General features: G+C 43.8%; 1 protein-coding gene across 1 annotated transcript in view; it reads left to right on the forward strand.

Moving 5' to 3' along the window:
* The window catches only part of DROSHA (drosha ribonuclease III), a 401,585-nt gene that overhangs the window by 236,636 nt on the left and 143,701 nt on the right, over nucleotides 1-21,248 (forward strand). The window contains 1 exon segment of the mRNA XM_029587136.1: nucleotides 17,870-17,969. Within this exon segment, the coding sequence (XP_029442996.1) occupies nucleotides 17,870-17,969 (100 nt within the window).

Consider the following 21,248-nt stretch of genomic DNA (forward strand, 5'->3'; position numbering starts at 1 on the left):
AAGCTGTATTGACCACTGGCAGTACATCGGCATCGAGAGGGCATCAATATCCCTACACAGCACCAGAAAAGACCAGCGAGACAGGCCATCATCTGGCTTATCAAACCTAAAGAGCAAAGGATTCTACCTCTTTGATACCAGCATTGCAGAGCTTTGATGACATGCATTGGATGAAGGCCAAGAAGCAACAGCATCTGTCTCCATTGATGTGCGATGCTGGGAGCCAGGGACATTCTGGTAGCTGCCTTTAATCCCTAAAGTATTCCTGTAGATAGGAGATCTCATCCTCAAAGCAATCCTGGGAATTGCAACAATCTGCTAAGGTCCAGTTGTCAGCCACTGGTACATCTTTTATGTCCCAAGAAGATGTGGCCTTTCCTGCTTCCCAGGCTGCATTGCTGTCACTTATTCTTTTTTTTTTTTTTTTAAGAAGGAGCTGGGTAGGAAAATCCAGAGACACTAGAAAGTAAGATGCAGAGCATTGGTGCACTGGCATGGACAGTATCAGTGTCTTTGTAGACGAACGTCCAGCCCCTGCTAAAGTCCAGTGAAAGGGCCCAAATACTGGTTCTTAGAGGGAAATCAAAATCCGGAACCACTGCACTGATGTTAATCTCCAACCTATTGGAGGAGAAAGTTTGACTAAGGTGCAAGAGTTCATTAGGGTCTAAGCCCCGGCAAAAAGTGCTGCCTTCTCTGAGGCCTTGCTGCTAGCCAAATGAGGTCCAGGTCCATGCCCCCAATGTACCAGTTGGACTCCTGAGAGTATGGTTATGGATCTGAGAACTTCTCTGATTAGAAGGGGTCAACAAGTCTCCCCTTTGACCCTTCTCCTTCACAGGAAAGGAGAAGATCTCACCACGGAATCTCTCCTTTTCCAATTTTGTGCAGAGAATGGCAGAGGCCATTCCATTTACATTGGAAAAGAAGGAAGAGTCAGTAGCTAAAATGCTTAACATCTTTGTTTGTAGAAACCTCCCCCTCACCCCTCAAAAAAAAATATTGTAGCTGTCTCTGTCCATTATCTTTCAGGAGGTACAGATGAGAATGTGGGAATCAAGTGTGACTTTCATTAATAAGAAGGTGGAAGTGAGATATCATGTCTAGAGGCTCCCAGATTTTAGAAGCAGCAGTTTCCTTACAATTGGCAAGGTCAAGAGATCTAGAACTCATTCCTCTGTGCCCCCAGGAAAGGATTATCATACCTTGGTCTTGCATAGGAAGAGAGGTTTTCAGGGAGCTCTGCTCAATGCTTCCATAACGTCCTACCAGCTTTTCATGAGTCAACATATGCAAGACCTACTGAAAAGTGTGAAGGAGAGAGCAAAGCAGTTTTAGCAGTGCGACGCCTTGAAGTAACTGGTGAACAAGGGTATGGAGTGCAAAACCTCATGTTCCGGTCTACTTTTAATGTTTTTGAGATGACATCAAGGATCTCTACAGTGAGTATTGTCGCTTGCAGATTTGCCTGGCTGCAGGCCTCAAACCTGCAACAAGGTGCCAGGAAAGGTTTGCCAAAGTGCCTTGCAATAGGAAGAATCTTTTTGTAGATAAGGTCACGAAAACAGTGGATCAGATTAAGGACCACTGTACAACACTTCAGACCTTCTCCACTACCACTCCAGACTCACCCTCCTCAGCTGAGGAGCTGATAAGACAATTCTATCCTCTAAGGAGATGTTTTCCTCCACCCCATATGTCCCATTAGCAACAGGAACCTTGCTCTTGTTTCAGACAGCAGAGGGCCCAAAAGCCACACCCAGCACCCCAGCCAAAACCTGGGATAGGGTTTTGACTGGATTGGGGAGAGCATGATTGTAATGCCAGTAACTGCTGCAGGACCTATCTGTCAGAGGGAAGTTGAGATTTTATGTAAACCATTGGCCCAGTATAACCTCAAGACATTTGGGTTTTCAGCATAATAACAAAAGGATCTAGATTATGCCTATTGGGTAATCCTCCAAATTGTTCTCAGAGGAGCACATGGTCGCTTCCTCAGCATCAGGAATTGCTGCTAAAGAAGCTGGTTCTCTCTCTCTTAAAGGCCAATGCAGTTGAACCTGCACAGAGGGACTCAGGGCTTTAAGCAAATTTTCCTGGGCACCCTGATTCCCTTTTTAGAAAAATAGGACTCTAGATCTAAAGGATGCTTGCACTCACATAGAGATATTTCTAGTTCGCAGATTTACAGAAGAAACACAACCTCCAGTATTGCATTTTGCCTTTTGACCTAGTGTTGGCGTCTTAAGGGGTAGATTTTAAAAAAGTACGCCCACCAGGCGCAAACAAGAGTACGCCGGATTTTAATAGATACACGCGTAGCCGCGTGAATCCTTTAAAATCCGGGGTCGGCGCGCACATGGCTGTGCAAAATCAGCAGCCTGCGCGCGCCGAGCCACACAGCCTGCCTCCGTTCCCTCCGAGGCCGCTCCGAAATCGGAGCGGCCTTGGAGAGAACTTTCCTTCCACCCCCCCCAGCCCTATCTAACCCCCCCACCACCTTTGTTTGACATGTGGCGTAACTCGCGCGCGCCAGCCGCAAGATTCCCCAGCCCAGGAGCAGTTTCGGAGGCCTCGGCCATGCTTCCGAAATGCCCCCGGGCCGGAACCACGCCCCCGGCCCTGCCCCCGGATGACGTGTCGCCGCGACACGCCCCCCGACACACCCCCCCAGGAAAGCCCCGGGACTTACGCGCGTCGCCGAGCCTATGCAACATAGACTCGGCGTGCGCAGGGGGAACTTGGGGCAGGTTTTCGGGGGTACGCGCGTATCTTACGAACAAGACAGCAGGTGTTGGCATGGGACATGTCGAGGATATTGAACCTAATGGAATCAACGGTCCATGTTTCTTCCCAGCACGTCTGTCTTTCTTTCTTTTTCTTTCTTAATTATTTTTATTTATTGCCCACCTTTTTGAATAATAAATTCATCATCAGTTCATAATAAAAGAAGGTGCACAGTAGGGATTGAAATTAAAGGAAGGTCAGCAATGATGACAGCAGTAATCAAATATATGGATTTGAAATTAAATCAATACTAATGCCTAATTTTAAAATAAAGACATTAACTTTAGAATAACTAAGCAGTCAACAATAATTCCAGAAATGTTGCCTGACAGTTTATAGCAATCAACGGAGGTAAGTTTCCATTTCTTAGTTGTTTTCAAGGGCAAGAGCCATTATAGGTTTGGCATTAAAGGTCTAGTATTGGAGTAGTGAGAATTTGATGGAGCTCATCTGAGGGAGAGTTCCATAGAATGGGTGCTGCTCCAGATCATCCATGGGTAGCTGTTCTTTGGTTTCTTAAATCAGTGGAATTGTTATGGAGATACTAAGTGAGAATCTTAGTTGTCTCAAGGGCAAGTATAAGGACAGTCTTTCTGTAAGCAACTAAGTCCATCTCCTCTTAGAGCCTTGAAAATCAGTGTCAAAGTTTTGAATTTGGTTCTGTAGGGGATTGGTAGCCTCTGTAATTTCTATAGTACAGGTATGATATGATTATGCAGTTTGCAACCTTCTATCCATTGTGCTACAGAGTTTTGTATTTGAAATGTATGAAGTGCCATGTCTGTTAAACCCTTGTGTAGTGCATTGCAATAATTCAGCGATGAGGTTACTGTGGCATGGACTCCTGTGGTTAGGTCTTCATATGAGAAGAACCCAGTAGACCCTAAGATCACAGTGGGAGCAAGCCACTCGGGTTCTTTGAGACACCATCTGTATCCCTCACCCTCTTAAGGATAAACTGTCCTGGTGGGTAAGTCAATCCAATCTGCCCAAGGGAATACCCTTCCAAATTTTTCCACTGCCAGTTGTCCTAATCATTGTTGCCTCTGATCTGGCCTAGGAAGCTCACCTAGAGGTGCTGTGTACCCATAGTCTATGGTCTGCCCAGGAAAAGCACCAACAGATAACATTTCCTGGAACTAATGGCAGTACTATATGCTCTTTAGGGCTTTCAGAGAGCGGTTGGCCAACAAAACTATCTTCATGGACAATCAAGTAGCGATGTTCTACATCAATAAACAGATTGGTACAGGATCATGTTTTGTGTCATTTCTCAAGGAGTGGTCCTCAGAGCCTCGTATCTGACTGGCAAGGAGAATATTCCAGTGGGAACACTAAATTGGGTCCTGGAACCCCATGATTGGTTGGAGAAGGAGTAGCAAATCAGATATTTCATGAGTAGGTACACCCGTGGTGGATCTATTTGTGCCCTCTCTGAACAGAAACATCCTGGACTTTTGCATCAAAAGGGACAGAAAGCAAGCTAACCTCAGATGCTTTTTCCCTAGATTGGGGACCTGGTATGAAGTACAGGCCTTAGAGCCTTTCTAATACTCCACACAAATAAAATGCTTGATTATCTTCTGAGTCCTTCTAAGTTGAGCTGAAGACCATCTCAAAGTTATCTTAGTGCAATTGGAACTTATCACCATGTAGAAGGTAAGCCTATTTCTGCACAGCCTTTAGTTGGCTAGTTCATGCAGGGCTTGCTTCAATTGAAGCCTCCCATCAAGGATCCCAATGTGTATAGGATCTCATTGTGGTACTGACCCAGCTGAAGAAACCTCCCTTTGAGTTCTGGACTTCTATGAGCTGGAGTACCACACATGGATGGTTGTATTTTTTATGGTAGTCACTTCAGTGCACACAGTTAGTGAGCTTCAGGCCCTAGTGACTTATCTAATGACTTAGTTTACCACACTAGGGTGATTCTGGGCACACATATTAAGTTTTTTGCCTAAGATAATGTAAGTTCCATCTTAACCAGTCAATTGTTTTTCTGATATTCATTCCCAGACCATATGTCTATAAAGTTGATCAAGTGCTACAGTTTGGATTGCAAAAGAGCCTTGGCTTTCTACCTGTAGTCGACTGAAGCCCTAAAAAACCTACAGTACCTAAATGTAATCTACTTTGAAATACCTGAAAGACGGAATATAAATCAAACAAATAAATAGAAAGTGTACCTGATTTTTTTGTTTCTTTTGACTCAAACAAATCTGGATTTGTCCTTGCCAAATGCATTCTTTTTAATTGGCTCGCAGATAGAATCTCTTCCTGTTATGCCCTAGCAAACCTAAATTTGGTGAAACATGTCAAGGCTCACATTGTCAGCGCCATGTCAATATTGATAGCCCACCTAAAATGGTAGGAACATCCATCCTGCAGTCGGTTGGTGAAGAATGAAGGACTCACAGAGGTGTTAGGCTCTGTTTAGTGGACTTCCTCCTGGTGGCTAGTAAAAAGCATAGACCAATAGTCTTAGTTCTTAAATTATATTTATTAGGGAGATCAAAGATGAAACAATCGTGATTAATCCAAATGCCCAATCCAAAATGACCAACCAGATATGTAAAATCCAAATGCCCGACTCTGGCCGAGTTTCGCCTACAATATGGGCGGCATCAGGGTCTTCTTTGGAATATTTGTACAACTATCTTTGTTCAAACGGTATGAATTCTTAAATTATAGGATCTTTATGGCAGCGTGCATGCGTGTCTCAAAACGTGTATTGCACATTTGTCACAGACTCCTTCAATTCAGCATTGCTTTAAAAAAAAAATTCACATTCAAAGATTAGCAGGTAAAGATTAGCAGGTAAGAATCAATTTTCCCTGTTTTGATTCACTTGTTCTTACAACATCTCCTCAGAATGTATTATTTTTATCATCTGAGTGCCTGCATATACACTTGAATAACGTGCCAATTGCTAGCCTATTTTCCTAATTTCCGTTGCATCTATATCCAATTTCCTCTGGGCAACTAAGTTTCTCTGTCGATAACCAGGGCTGTATCAGCTATGACATGGGGATGAACAACACCCAGCAGTGCCAAATAGACCCAGAACTCAGTAAAAGCTTATTGGGCATGCTTGGTGGTTCCTGAGCTCACTGCTTCATCAGCCGCACAGTCTGATATTGTCTGCACTTTTGCATGGACATGTGACCCTCTTCTGCTCTTTTCTCTTCTGCCTTGTTGCAGTTCCTTTTCCTACTACCTCAGCAGCCTTTCAAAAGCACTTTTAATTGCAGCTGAAAGAAAAAATAAATAAAAGGAGATCTGCATGCTTTCCCGGGAGAGCGGCCCAGGAAGAATCCAGTCGTCAGTGGCTTAAAGTCCTATGACTGTGGGTGCCAGATATCGATCACCGACGCCCACAAAGTCTGTTACAAATATTTGAGCCCAAATCACAGTATGGCAGATTGCTACAGCTGTGGTCGTATGTCTCAATGGGCCCAGGAAAATGCAGGATCTCTAAAAGACGCTGAAGGAGCATGCCCACAAATCTAGTCTCCTGTCAGAGTGGAGGCTCTTCTAGCTCTCGCTATGCTGAGTTGAGAAAGGGTACCACCTATCACCTCTCCGGGGTAAGGGGTCCCCTCCTGTAGTGCCAGGCCCTGGATCCTCTGCAGCTATGAGATTGAGGAAAGCAAAGAAGTGCATACTTCAGTGCCGAAGTGGGGCTCAGAAGCTGCATGGCACTGTGGCTGGGGTCCTTCATTGGCACCAATACCTGTTAGTGCTGCACTGCAAGTCTCTTCATCTTTCATGGCACTGAAGGTCCTTATGGTGCCAGATCACCTTTTCTTTCCAGATCTCTGTGCATCCATGGCCCTGTTGGTGCAGTATGCGCATTCAGCTGTACCATTGGCACAAAGGCTTGAAACACCAGTGCTGATTCCATTTATTTATAACTGTTTTATTGATGAAGAAGACTCTATAGGATTCCGCTGGCATGAATGCCTGAGTCTCAACAGCAAAGTCCATCTGAGCCTTCCCTTTCATTAGAACCAAGTATTTCAGCTCTACTACAGCAGATGGAGGAGAAACCTATTTGGGTCTCAGAAGAGGATGTCTCTTCTGGCCCCTGAAAGCACAATAGTCAGTGGACCAGTTCACTGAGTTGGTGAAGAATTTCTTTGGCTTCTTCATTCCTGAAGACAGGAAAGATGCTTTGTAGCCTCTCCTTTCCAAAATTGGTGAGCTATTCCCTCAAAGAAGAGTTCTCAGTAGCTCCACACCTGGTGGATACCCTTGCAAGAGTTGCTGGCCATAGGTGTAAGAACTCAACAATTGGGCAAGCTGTCACCTGCGGTTGGGGGTTCCGCCCTGAATCAGAGGATGATGAGGGAGCTTCAGCTAGGTCAGGATCCCTCAGCGCATGATCCCTCTGAGGTGTCTGAGGTCTACTCCCCGCTCACTCTTTTCATCATCAGGGTCATGGATCAGTGTTGCCCTACTGCTTGGATCGGAAGAATGTTCAACAGGAATTCCATCAGACTCCTTGACAGAATTACTGCAGCATTGTTCATCACCTGAGGATCTTTGCTCTTTCAGGTTCCTAGACAAATTGACAAAGGCATTAAACGTTAATGTTAGGAAAGAAGCAGATCCGAGAACAGAGGTTTTTTCACCTTTTGCTGCTCTTAGAGTGGGCTTCCCAAACCTGTCTAGGGGACCCTACAGCCAGTCTGGTTTTACAGGATATCCACAATGAATAGGCAGGAGATAAATTTGCATATCATGGAGACTTATTATCGACAGATTTATCTCTTGCCTATTCATTGTGGTTATCCTGAAAACCCGATTGGCTGTACGGTCCTCAGAACAGGTTTGGGAAACTCTGTCTTAGAGCACTTGGTAGCAATCCCTGTACATATATTGCTCTAGAATCTGCACTCCACGATGTGGCAGAACACTGCCTTTGGCCAAGAACTTGGATCTAAAGTATAGATTGCAACGTTTGGTGTGAAGTAGCTTCCACATCAATAGTGGTGGAGCTGGCTCTCTAAAGTGCCAAGAAAACTATGCAGATCTCTGCCACACTATATAAGGATCCAAAGTTGCTAGTCATCATCAGGAAGAAGGCTTTTCAAATGTCCATACTGAATTCTTGTATAGCGGTGTACCAGCTATATATGGTGCAGTACTTGCATTAATATTTTAAGAAGATGATGCCCCTCACAGAGTCCTTAGGCCTTGAGCAGGCTGCAGCATTTAAAGTGGAGAATGTCAAAAAGTGCAAACAGCATCTGGTCTGCTCAGTCTATGAAACTTTCAACAACATAGTAAAGACTTTGGTGGCTACCATTGGGGCCCGTAGGCTGGCTTAGTTACATCAGTGGTCTGAGGAAAGTCCTCCCATTTTCGAATTGTGGATGATCCTTGTTTAGGGCACAATTTGGTTGGAGACATTCAAGGACAGTGTACTGCAGATTAAGGTGAATCGGGCTGTTGTTCAATCCTTGTCAATAGAAGGGGTGACTAATCTCTGGCTTCCAGGCAGGAGTATTTCTCTTATAGGTATTCATTATTCCTGAGATATCCCTTCAAGTCTTACCCATGTCCTCGATTCACCCCTATGTTCAGGAGCAATAGCTTCCCACAAGAAGGGGAGAAAGGGAAAGACATCAACCAAAAACTCCACAGCAACCACAGGTGAAACCTGAGCCCAGTTTATAATGTCTCAATCCAGACTCCCTGAAGTTTGATGTGGGGGAGGAGGAGGGTCCAATCTTTTCTCACAGAAAGGAAAAAGATCAAGGATTGCTGAGTCCTGAAAATTGTGTGGAGTGTAATTCCGCTTGCGTTTCTGTCACCTGCGCTCAACCTAGCAGTTTTCAGTCTTCAATTCAGACCTGTCTCAGTTGGCCCATCTTAGCCTGGAGGGGGAGTTGCTCCTTCAACAGAGATTGATAGAGCTGATTCTTACCCAGGACCCAAAGTCAAGATTTTTACTCCCAGTTCTTCTTCATTCCCAAGAAAACTGGGGAACTAAAGCCTGTCTGGATTTACAAAAACTGAACAAACATCTGATGCAGGAGACGTTCAAGATTAACTCCCATCACCTGATTCTTCCGATGTGGAGAGTAGCCGAGTGTTTAGAGCAGTGAGCTGTGAACCAGGGAAACCAGAGTTTAAATTCCACTGCTGCTCCTTGTGACTTTGGGCAAGTCACTTTACCCTCCTTTGCCTCAGGTACATACTTAGGGCCTGATTCATTAATGCTTTTAACCCATTCTGTATTTATGGGGAAAGTCCTTGATGAATCAAGCCCTTATATTATAAATCCTATAGGGAATAGGGAAATATCTACAGTATATGAATGTAATTTGCTTTGAAGTGCCTGTGAGGATGACTAAGCAAAATCTTGTGGGCTGAAGCAGGAACCATGCTGACTCCAGCCTTTTCTCATGCAATTTCAACTTTTATCAACATAAACAGCAAAACAACATCACAGTAGGCTGCTTAGCTTTGCAGTGTATTTACAATTCATACTTTCCAGAGAGGGTCAGGAGCTCCTACTTCTGGACTAGTGGGGCCTCCTCATCCCAACTGGGTTCTTTCTTTTAACCTGCTCAACAGAGTCCTGCCCACAGAACTCTTCCTGCCCAGCAAGGTCCGCTCATAGAGCTCTCTCCCTCTATGGGATTTAAGGTGGACCAGGCATCTAGCCTGATCCACACAGGTTAAGGATGTGTAGTAAGTTCACTCCTTCACATTCCCACCCCTGCAGCTTGAACCCATTGGTTTGATTATTTTCACTCCCCCTGGATCGGATCCAGGGAAGTGTCTCACATCCCCACTCCCCTTCATCTGGCCTCCCGGCAACTAGGCTTGGGTTAGGTTTCTAGGGTCGAGCTCGTGCCCACACAGGGTTACGCTAGATAGCATTATCACCACCCTCTGCACTCTTTGCCACACCCTGTCAAACCCATAGCTTCTCTGTACCAGTATTTTTATTTTTTTCTTTATAAAGATAAACAAAAGGAAAAAAATCTCCTGTTTTTCCAGAACTAATTTCACTGAGTATAAGCCCTAACTCCAGGTGGAGCTTTCCTCCTTTGCCTGTTATAAACCTAAGCCTGATTTCCTCTAGGCCCTACAGACCACTCTGTTTTAAAGGTAATTCCACATATTTTTTCTTGTGAAGCCTTCTTTGAGCCAGTAAGCTTCAAAGTTTCAATGCTCTGCAGTCCTAGCAGTACTTTTCTTCTGTCCCAGGCTCCTTCCTTAAGCAAGGTTACACAATATTTTTTTTCTTTTCTGCTTTTACTTCTGTTTGCTCTTGGACACACTACTTTACTTTGCTTCCAAACTTTTTGGCAGGCCATATACCCAACAAACTTTCTTTCACCATCTCTCCAGAGGCATGGGTTCAAATTTCACTTCTGATAATCATATGTGAGGATGGCTGAGTGAAATCTTGTGGGCTGGAGCAGGAACCATGCTGACTCCAGGCTTTTCTCGTGTAATTTCAACTTTTATCAACGTAAACAGCAAAATAACATCACAGTAGACTGCCTATCTTTGCAGTGTACTCACAATTCAGACTTCCCAGAGCGGGTCAGGAGCTCCTACTCCTGGAGATGCGAAGGCCTCCTCATCCCAGCTAGGCTCTGCCTCTTACCCTGCTTGGCAGGGTCCTGCCCACAAAGCTTTTTCTGCCCATCAGGGTCCCGCCTATAGATTTTGCTCCCTATGTGAGAGTTAATGTGGACCAGGCATCTAGCCTGGTCCCATACAGGTTAAGGAGGGATAGTAAGGCCACTCCTTTACAGTGCCGAAAAACGGAATATAAATCAAATAAATCAGCCGGGTTACTGGAAGTTAATGCCCTAATTCATCATTCACAATGGAAATAACTTAATATTCGTAGTGAAAGGGATTCATTTCCCGTACAAAGTCCTTCCTTTTGGCCTATGTGCAGTCCTGAGGTATTCACCAACTGCCTGCTAGTGATAGCAGTGTATTTATTGTCAGATGGAGGTATGCTTCTTCCCCTACCTGGTAATAACAATTTCTTCCCTGGAGAAAACTATTCGACTCCTTCAGTCTCTAAATTTTCTGATCAACTTCATCAGATCGAGAGGATTCAGTTCTTAGGAGCATGGATAGATTCAATTCAGGACCGAGTGTTCCAATACGAAAGGACCTTAATACTAAAGGGGCTAGTAAAAAAAAAAAAACCAAAACAAAACCTTCCTGCAGCAGAATCCAGCTCCCAGAAAATCAATTCTAGTCATTCTAGAATTAGAATGACTAGAATTGATCCCAAATATCCCAAATAGCACTCACCCTCAACCACTCAAAAACAGAAATATTACACATCTCTAACAAACCCCCAGAACAGATCTTCCAAAGCGGACCACCGATACCAAGCTTGAACAACCTTCTCACATCAGCAAGAAACCTTGGAGTCACCCTTGACGCCCAGCTAAACCTTAAAACCCACATCAACACCATAATAAAGGAAGGATACTACAAACTCCAAGTCCTCAAAAAAATCAAACCACTACTTCTCACTCAGGACTATCGAACTGTACTACAAGCCCTCTTATTTTCCAAACTAGACTACTGCAACTCCATCCTCTTTGGACTCCCACACAACACCATCAAGCCCCTCCAACTACTCCAAAATGCAGCAGCCAGATCCCTCACCAACAGCAAACGCTCCACACACATCACCCCCATATTAAAAGAACTCCACTGGCTCCACATCACACACAGAATTCAATACAAGACCCTCACTCTCATTCACAAGTCCATCCTCAGCGAAAAGACCGACTGGCTAAAAGACACCCTCCACCTCTACACCTCACAAGACACCTATGCTCCAGTAACACAGGACTACTCGCCATCCCCTCCAACAAAAAGTCCCACCTCATCTCAACCAGAGAACGAGCAATCTCAATAGCCGGTCCAACACTATGGAACAAACTACCAGAACCTCTCAGAACAGATCCCTCACCTCAGAACTTCAAGAAATCACAAAAAACATGGCTTTTCAAAAAAGCATACCCAGCTGACACCTAATATCTCGACGCCTGCACCATTCAACGCCTATACCTTTCCTACCTCAAAACCTAACCCTAGCCCACCCTCCACACCACTCTAAAAAGCAACGGACCATCCAAACGAAACTACACCGCCTAGTTTCACTCTATGCTGCTTTTATTTAAATGATACACCAATGGAAATTGTTTTGTCTAGCCCTACTTTCTGTAACTATTTTGCTACTATCTATGAACATACATTAATATATCACTATGTTTTATATGCATGTATATACAATGATCATGGATTAGATTAATTCCTAATTATTAATGCCTAATTAACAATACATCATGTAAACTGATGTGATACCCTGAGTGAATGTCGGTATACAAAAACAAATAAATAAATAAATAAAATAAATTTTGGGACACATGGCAGCAGCAGTTCATGTCAACCTGTTGATAGGAAAGGTATTCGAAAGGGCCTTTAGTGTCAGTGGGACCAGCTCTGAAAACTTTGGTCCACCGCATTGGGATATTAGCCAGAAGGAAGACAGCTCTTAAGTGGTAGTTGAAACCATTGGTTCTGGATGTGGGGCTTCCACTGTGGGAGACACCTCATAAAGTGACTCTGTCCACGGAAGCCTCCACCAGGGGCTGGGAGTTTCATAAAGGTATGGTTCAGAGCCAAGGGATGTGATCCTTGGCAGAGTCTCATCTTCCAATCAACCTTTTGGAGCTATGTGCCATCTGGTAGGCATTGAAAGCTTTTTTGCATGTTCTAGTAGGAAGGAGAGTCTTGATTCAAGTAGTCATTCAGGTTGCTATGTTCTACCTAAACATGAAGAAAAACACAGGCTCCTTTGCCCTTTGTCGAGAAGCCGTCAAGATCTGGGTGTAGGCGATCCACAACAGAGCTCATCTGCAAGCGATATATCTTCCAGGATCTCAAAACCTTCTTGCAGATTGCCTCAGACAAGTCCTTCCTCACTAGTAGTCGCTGGATCAGCAGATGGCAGACAATCTGTTTGATCTTAGGGGTTAGCAGACAACTGATTTGTTTGCTACAGAGAATATAAAAGTTGGAAAGTTTTGCTCCATATTTCCATGTTGGTTCAGCTCAGCTTCTGATGCTTTCCTGCTGTGCTGGGATGCACATCTTGTATATGCCTACCCTCCAATCCTATTAATTGTAAGGCCAGTTCTAAAGTGCTTTGGGATCATGCACAGATTATTTACATTGCTCTGGCATGGCCAAAACAAGTGTGGCGCCTCTATCTTCTACAGTTGTCCAAGCATCCTCTGATTTCACTGGGTACATCCTTGTTTCTCATCACTCAAGAGGATGGACATCTCTGCCATTTAAATCTACGATTTCTAGCTTTCACTGCGAGGATATTTCCTTCCTAAAGAAGTGAAAGATATATTCATCTCGGCCAGGAAAGCTTATGGCTTCAAATGAAAGAGATTTTCGGCTTGCTGCCAGTCTGGCTGTCAGGACCTTTCGCTTGTAGTCCAAGGGACCGACTCTACTACTTGTTATCTCTTTCTTCGTCAGGACTCAGCATGCCTTCAGTGAAAGTGCACCTTAATGCCATTGCAGTATACTATCAACCAGGCTGACGCGGAAAGCTGAACATTCAAACTATGCTGAAATTCAACGCAGTTTCCTAATGTGCAAGCTACTTTATTTTTTTTAATTCCCAATACAGTAAGCTAATGCTGTACTAATTCATTGGGTGTTAAAATGTGCACAGAGACAACAAACCTGACTTAAAACATATACTCAGCACAAGCTGAACACACATTTTAAACTCGGGGAAGTTGAATATGAAATTTAGTAACCAACACTTGGATGGTCTTGCACATCAATTCTGTGGTATCATTCCAATATCAGGACCCTGGTTCTCTCAGTACCTGGATGTGGAGTGCTTGACCTTGCAAACTCTTGATCTGTCAGAAGAAATGACTCGCGTTCTTTCAGCTTCAAGAAAGGATTCGACCAGGAATTCCTATGGATTGAAATGGAGGAGACATGCTTTGTCGTGTGAGCAAAAGGCCCTAGGTCTCGTACTCTACTCAAAAACTGCTCGATTACCTTCTGCATTTATCCAAATCAGGTTTCAAGACCAACTCATTAAGAGTTCAACTCAGTGCAATTTGTGCATATCATCAGCATGTAGAAGGTAGTCCCATCTCTATACAACTTTTGATTGTCAGATTCAATCCTGCTTCATTTGAAACCATCCATCAGGCCTCCAGTCATGTCTTGGGACCTCCATATAGTTCTGTCCCAGCTGATGAAAACTCCATTTGAGCCACTGTACTCCTGTAACCTAAAGTTCCTGACCTGGAAGGTTGTATTTTTTCTGGCGGTCTCTTCAGCATGCAGGGTCAGCAAACTCTGTGCTGTAGTAACTTATCTACCTTATACCAAATTTCATCATGATAGTGTGGTTTTGTGTATCCATTCTAAGTTCCTGCCTGAGATGGTGTTGGAATTCTATCTTAACCAGTCAATCATCCTTCCAGCATTTTTTCCCTGGCTACATATCCACCAAGCTGAACAAGTAATGGAGGAGTAGCCTAGTGGTGGATAGAGCAGTTGGCTGCAAACTAGGGAAACCAGGGTTCATATCCCCCTGCTGCTTCTTGTAACCTTGGGAAAATCACTTAAGCCTCCATTTCCTCTGATACAAATTTAGATTGTGAGCCCTCTGGAGACAGGGAAACACTCAGTACCTGAATATAATCTGCTCTGAAATGCTAAACGTGCACAGTTTTGACTATATGAGAGCCATGGCCATCTATCTGAATTGACTGAAGCCCATAGAAAGTCCACCCAGCTTTTTGTTTCTTTTGACATCAACAAACGGGCTTACCATTGTGTGATGGGATTTATATACCAGCCTGGGGAGGAAGGTTAAAACCCCAGGCACTAAAAAACCCCGGAACTAAAAACCCCAGGGAGGGAAGGAAAACCAGGAGACAAAGAGCTAGGGAGTCACGCTGGTTCCTTCCCCCAGTAATAGAGAGCCAAGAGACACAGCTGTGGGAGGAAGAGGGTGGAGCCCCGGGAACCATTCCCTGGCCACTAGGGGAGGAGCCTCCACCCTATAAAGACGAGCCTCAGCCAGAGTAGTCTCAGTCTCCTTCTGGGGACTGAAGAGGCTGTATCCCGGACTGTGATGTCTATCGTGGAAAGGACTCTGTTTCCAGAAAGCTGCCTACGCCGGAGAGAGTGAGGGAAGGACTACAACCGTAGTGCCAAGAACAGTGAGCTTGGGAACACAGAGACTTCTATTTTGTTTTAGATTGTTTTCTTTTTTGCTGGTAAACTATTTTTGGAAAACTGCCGTGCAGGTGGTGTTATCTCAAGGGAGGAGTGGTAAAGGCCCAGAGATACGTGGGAAGTGGCAGATAGGCCAACCGGGCCTAATTTGGATTTACTTTGTTGGACTGCTTTTGGACATTGTTTTGTTGGGACTTGTTTTTCTACAAAAAGAGGACTATGATGTAAAGGCTGGGACTTAATCACGAAACCCAGCCCAGCTGGGGAGCGTGTGCCTCCTAGCCAGTCAGACATTGAGAGCGGAGGTTCGAACCCTGCCTGGGGAATCAGAGGACAAATTTACAAGTGACTTCCCTTGGAGTTTTACAGTGCATGGGAGTGTCCCTACCAAATACCAGACCCTGAAAAGCCTGTCCGGAGTCCATCAGCTGGGTAACGGCTGACACATTGCCAAGAGGCTTTATCTAATTGGCTAACAGATTTAATTTCCTTCTGTTATACTCACACGGGCCTGAATCTGGTAGGTCATGTCAAGGCTCACTATGTCTGAGCCATGGCAGCATGGATGGCTCACCTACAATCGGTGTCTATGGAGGAGAACTACAAGGCAGCAACATGGAGTTCTCTCCACACAGTCACATCTCACTAGTGTTTAGACGGGGACTCCCGATGCGACAGTATGTTTGGCCAGTCTGCCCTGCAGAGTTTGATTGAGGTATCAATCACAACTCTATTCCCTGTTGTTTTTGTTCTAGACTGCCCCTCATAGATAAGTTATAAGATGGGATAAAAAGACGTTGTGAACAAAAATATTTAATTGTGCTGTGGGCACTTATTGTTCCTCTTTTTTTGTTTAGGTCTGTCTGTAGCTAAGGGTTCCCCACACATGAGGGCTGCCATCCTGCTTGTCCTCTGAGAAAGCAAAGTTGTTTCCCTGTAATAGGTGTTCTCTGAGGACAGAAGGATGTCAGTCCTCACAAAACTTGCCTGCATCCCCTTGGAGTTGGCTTCTCCTTATAATGCTAAAGAGCAAGACTGGAAGGGCCTCCACATGGAGGTGTGGTAGAGTAGCAGTGAGGCACGGTCAGAGTTCTAGAAGGTTTGACTTAAAAGTTCCGGATTGAGCTCCAGCGTGTGATGTCATCCACATGTGTGGACTGACATTCTGTTGTCCTCAGAGAACACCTGTAAACAATTCCGCTTTTCTCCTTTTAATCTGAAATGAAAAGAACATTTTTTCATGAGCTTGTACACATCAGCATATTACTGGAAGAAGAGCAAATAATATAAATCTCCCTTCCAGATAGAGTAGAAAGGAGTATAGGTGGGTGATATGGCCAAATGTTTATAGTGTCACTAATGTAGTAAGGCGTCGGTGGAACAAAAATCCTCACATTGGATGAAGTTTTCTCAACCTTGTCACAAATGCACATGCTAAATTGAGTCTTCTGTCTGTAAGGGATTTTTGTGGCTATTAGATTTTCTTCCCTCCTCTCTTCATGTTTTCTCCACCAAACGTTCTTTTTTTCACAATTAATGGGAACAATTATTAGGGCCCAGATAGGTTTAGAATGCCAGCTCTTCACAAGCACATACACACTTTATTAGTAGAGTGGCCAGGTTGGCAAGTGACATCAAAACAGCAGCATGACTTGCTTAGGGAAGTGTACATTAGCAGGCTATCCTGTCTTGGAGGGGTTCTGATATAAAACCACCCTTGTGAAATGGCATTCAAGTGGTTTTTAGCAGCTGTGTTCACTGAAGTGTCTGAATTGTTGGAACTGCATAGAAGATGCTCAGATAACTTTTAAAGGACTAAACACACACACACACACACACTTTTTTGTCTATGGCTCAGTGATGGAGATGCTTAACTGCTGATGAGAGATGGACTGTGAAAAAGTCAGCCAAAATGGGTAACTGGGGGATTTTTAGTTTCTTCTCTCCCCCTGCATATGATTAAGGGTCAGCCACTGGTGGTAGCAGAGCATTTTCACAGGAGAAAGGCAACTTAACTGATTTCAGAATAATTCTCAGCTCAGATGGGCACTGACAGCCAGCTGTGCATGGCAAATAAACTGCCAGTCACTCAGCTTGTTACATACATGGCTTCTGGATGGGGGTCAGAAGTGTTTAATAGCAAGCTGTGCTGTCACTCTTATTCCAGTGCAAGTTATGGGCTACAAAACCCATCATTATGCCATAGTTATTCTAATTAGTATTATTATCATCCTCATCCTTCCTGTGACACCACAGTGCCACAGGGCTGATTCTGGAGTCCAAGAGTTCATGTGCTGTAACCACAGATGACTTCCCAGTATGTGCAGTGTGCAACAATGACATGGCAGGTGGATCATTTTTAAGTTGATTTGTCACTTTAAGAAGTTTGAGCAGGGGAAATATTTATGGGATATAGTTTTGGATGGTAACATGTCTTCTGCTTGGTACCATCTTCCTCCCAGTTTCAAACTATTGAGTTGTTCTGAATGAGCCCAGGTTCATGCCCCATCAGTGGGTGGGGAAATGTGAGCTGCTCAGCCCTGCTGCTCAAACTGAGCTCTTCTGAAGGCAAAAGTGTCCCAGCTACAAAGCTGTCTGAGGGTCTCGCAGATAATTCTAATTTGGCATGCAGTTTTCTTTTCCCCTGATTTGTTCTTTTTCTTTCCTAGTAAGCTTTTCAAAGATTATATAGATCAGTTCTTGGGGGAATTAAGCAACCATCTCTTAGTATTTTGTAATTTGGTTTCTTTTTAACATAAATGATTTCCTACTCTCTTTTTTTTTCATTTGGCAGCGTCCACTTGTACTACCTGTTCCCTGGTCTAGAGGAAGGAGGATTAGCAACATATCGCACTGCTATTGTTCAGAATCAGCACCTGGCCATGTTGGCAAAGGTAAGAGTTTTTGTGGCATTCCCTAAGCTGTGTTGATTTCTGGCCTGTTTCCCCCCGTTGCTCCTCATAAAGCAGAGCAGAGCATTGCCGAGTCTACCTACGGCGACCAGCTCAGTCATTTCACTGCTGCTCTCTCTCCCACTGCCTTTTACGGCTCTCTCTTTCAGAACACGACTCAATAAGAGATTTAAAAAAAAAAAAAAAAATCCCTCAGCCGCGTACCAGTTTCAAACCCAGTTATTTATTTCAGTTCTGTGTATCGCATTTGGTGCAGGGACACAACAAAGGAAAAGAAACGTCCGCATGGGCAGTGAATGAGCTAATGCAATGTTAGGCAAAAGTGCCATAATAGCAGCAGCATGCCCACATGAAAAATTAGATATGTAACTTCCTAGCTTTGCCATATCTCCCCCTGAGTTCCATTCTGCCTTTGGAGCCTGCATTAGTTTTGAATCAAACATTTTTAATCAGTGAAGCAATTTATAAATCCTATTAAATAAATACATATAAATATTTTTGGGCTGATAGGCTCTGCTAAAAAGGCTGCTTTGGATCCTGTCTCTGGAAAAAAATCTCTAACTTCAGTTGGTAACTACAGTACAAAGGGCTCCCAAGTGCATTGGAAGATTGCCCATCTTCGAGGGTCACTTTCTTCAGCTGTATTCCACTCTCCGACTGTCATATTGTATAAATGGCACCTTCACAAAGCATTGTCTGGAAGTGAGGCATCAGTGCACTCTAGTTATGGTACATTGTTTGGCTATGTGTATACGTCTATGAATGAACAAAGTGTGAGATATAAGGATGTCAAGCCTGCAGTCTGATTTAAAAAAAAAAAATAATAATGCAAAGTAACTAAAATATTAATCAACTTATTAAGGCCAGCTACTTCTTGGCTCCAAAAGCCTGAAGTATTAGAACAGTCCCAAATGCAATGCAGGTAAGTACCCTTTAAGGATATGCAGTCATTTGATTTGTCTTTCAGTGCACACTAATTTTTTTTGTGTGTGCACTAAATAAAATGAAAATTAGACGAAAATGAAAAGAAACAAAATGAATAGGAAAAAAAGAAGAAAAAGCACACAAATATTTTCCAACTGCACATCCATATTAACTTTATACATTTGTTGCACTCATCTATGTGTTTAATACTAACTCTAAATGTCCTGGCTATGTGGATATATAATTCATTTATCATTTTGTACTATAATTCTCTGAGGCCTACTTTCTTTGAATTCATTCACAAGACAGAACATTACTCTAATATTTGTGGGATATGCCATTTTGATTTTTGCTAGCTAATGGGTTGACTATTTAGAAACTCATAAGTTCAGAAATGGAGAGACCCTTTTTTGAGGACTCTAGGAGAAATATGTGAATTGGACTATATTCAAGACACTTGCATTAGTAAGCCATATAGATTTGAGACAGTGTTGGACTTGTGGAAATGCATAGACCTCCTTATTAGATTACGGTGTGCTTAAGTTCCTGAAAAAGAGCAAACCGAAATCCTACCACTTGAAATGAGCTCTTTGAATGGCACCAGTCTATTCAGGGACCAGTCACAAAAGTATTCAATTGTAACTCAGGCAGAAAGTCTGCCTTGCCTTTTGTAGTTAGAAATTCAGAGTAGTAGTTGAAGAGGTAGTTATAAGATTCTCTGAACTGATTTCCAGGTTTATCACACAGACTAGCAGGAGGCTCTGTTAAATTTTAATTGGAAGCCTGTTCACTGTAGCATGTAAAATAATCAGAGATTAAAGACTGAAAACAATTGTTGTTCAGTCTGCAAGGCACTATCAGGCCCAGCGCCACCAGGTGTGCAAACCGTGTAATTGCATAGGGCGGTACACTCGGTGGGGCAGCATCGGGAGCAGGGAAAGGCCCGTGTTGCCACCGGTGGACCCAATCACAATTTCGGTTTTTCTGCTCTCGGTGGATCGGGTCTACTGGCGGCAGAAAAGGCAGGAAGCAGTTTTGTACCGGGGGGGGGGGGGGGTCATGTTACTTTGATGCTGTGTGCCGGCCGTGCACAGCAGGAAGATCGGTGGGTCTGTGGTGCAGCTCATCCCACCACTGCCCAAAGAAAAATTCATGTCCATGTGCCCCTCATTCTTCCTGCCTGCGTAGCCCCAGAAGAAAAAAGTTGCCAGAGCTGCTCAGTCAGGAAGGAGGAGGAGCATCGGCCATGTGCAGAGGAGCAGTAGTATTTGTAGCAGGGCCACCGCAGAACCTACCTTGTGGCGGCCTGAGAAGAGGAGGCCTGGTTGCAGAGCTGCTGCGGATCCTGCCTCGCAGTGGCCCGAGAAGATCAGGGCTGCCATGGAGCCCATCCCATTGTTGACATACCTCGTTATACAACTCTCTTCTTCTACCTATGTTTACTAGTTTACGCTTGTAATCGAGTTATCTTTAAATTTTGATTATTGTTAACCACTATGTTATACAACACTCTTCTACCTATATTACTAGTTCTACCCCTTGACTACCCTATTAATTATTTTACTTTTCTACACGTTCCATGTATTTCAATTTCGATAAGTTCCTTGTAAACCGATATGATGTACAAACGAATATCGGTATATAAAAGCTGCTAAATAAATAATTTCCTAGCGTGTAGCAGATCGACTCAGGACCAATGAGTATAGTGTACTCCTGTCCAACTGCTGTCAGGAGTACCCTATACCCATTGGTCCTGAGTCCATCTGTCTACACTAAGGAAAACAAAATTATCAGGTAAGTAATTTCTCCAATAAATAAATCCTGTGGCGACCTGCGAAGAGGAGGCTAAGAGGTGTGAGAGAGGCTTATGGCCCTGAAGAGTGTGTGTACATATGAAAGTGAGTTGAGAGACTGTGTGTGAGAGCCTGTGTGTTTGTGAGACAGCATGTTAGAGTCAGAACCTGTGCATGTGAGAGTCAGAGACAGCATGTGAAAAAGACTGATTATGTATGAGAGCATTTGAGAGTAAGAGCTGTGTGTGTGAAAGCATGTGAGTGTGAGAGCCTGTACCTATGTGTGAGAGAGAGAGACAGCGTTTGAGAATGAGAGCCTGAGAGTGTGTTTGAGGGAAGAAAAGAAGAAAACAGGTGGATAGAAAAGAAACAGAAAAAAGGAAACCCTGTAAAAGGAATTGGCAAAAGACCAAGAAAGGGAAGGTGGGGGGGAAAAAAGCCTGTGACCAACCAATTAGAAAACTAAGATCAGACAGCAAAGGTTAAAAAATAAATAAATCATTTTTGAATTTTTAGTGATTGGCATATGTTATCTTTGGGAAAG

The sequence above is a fragment of the Rhinatrema bivittatum genome, chromosome 2 (assembly GCF_901001135.1).
Source record: "Rhinatrema bivittatum chromosome 2, aRhiBiv1.1, whole genome shotgun sequence".
Taxonomy (NCBI): Eukaryota; Metazoa; Chordata; class Amphibia; order Gymnophiona; family Rhinatrematidae; genus Rhinatrema; species Rhinatrema bivittatum.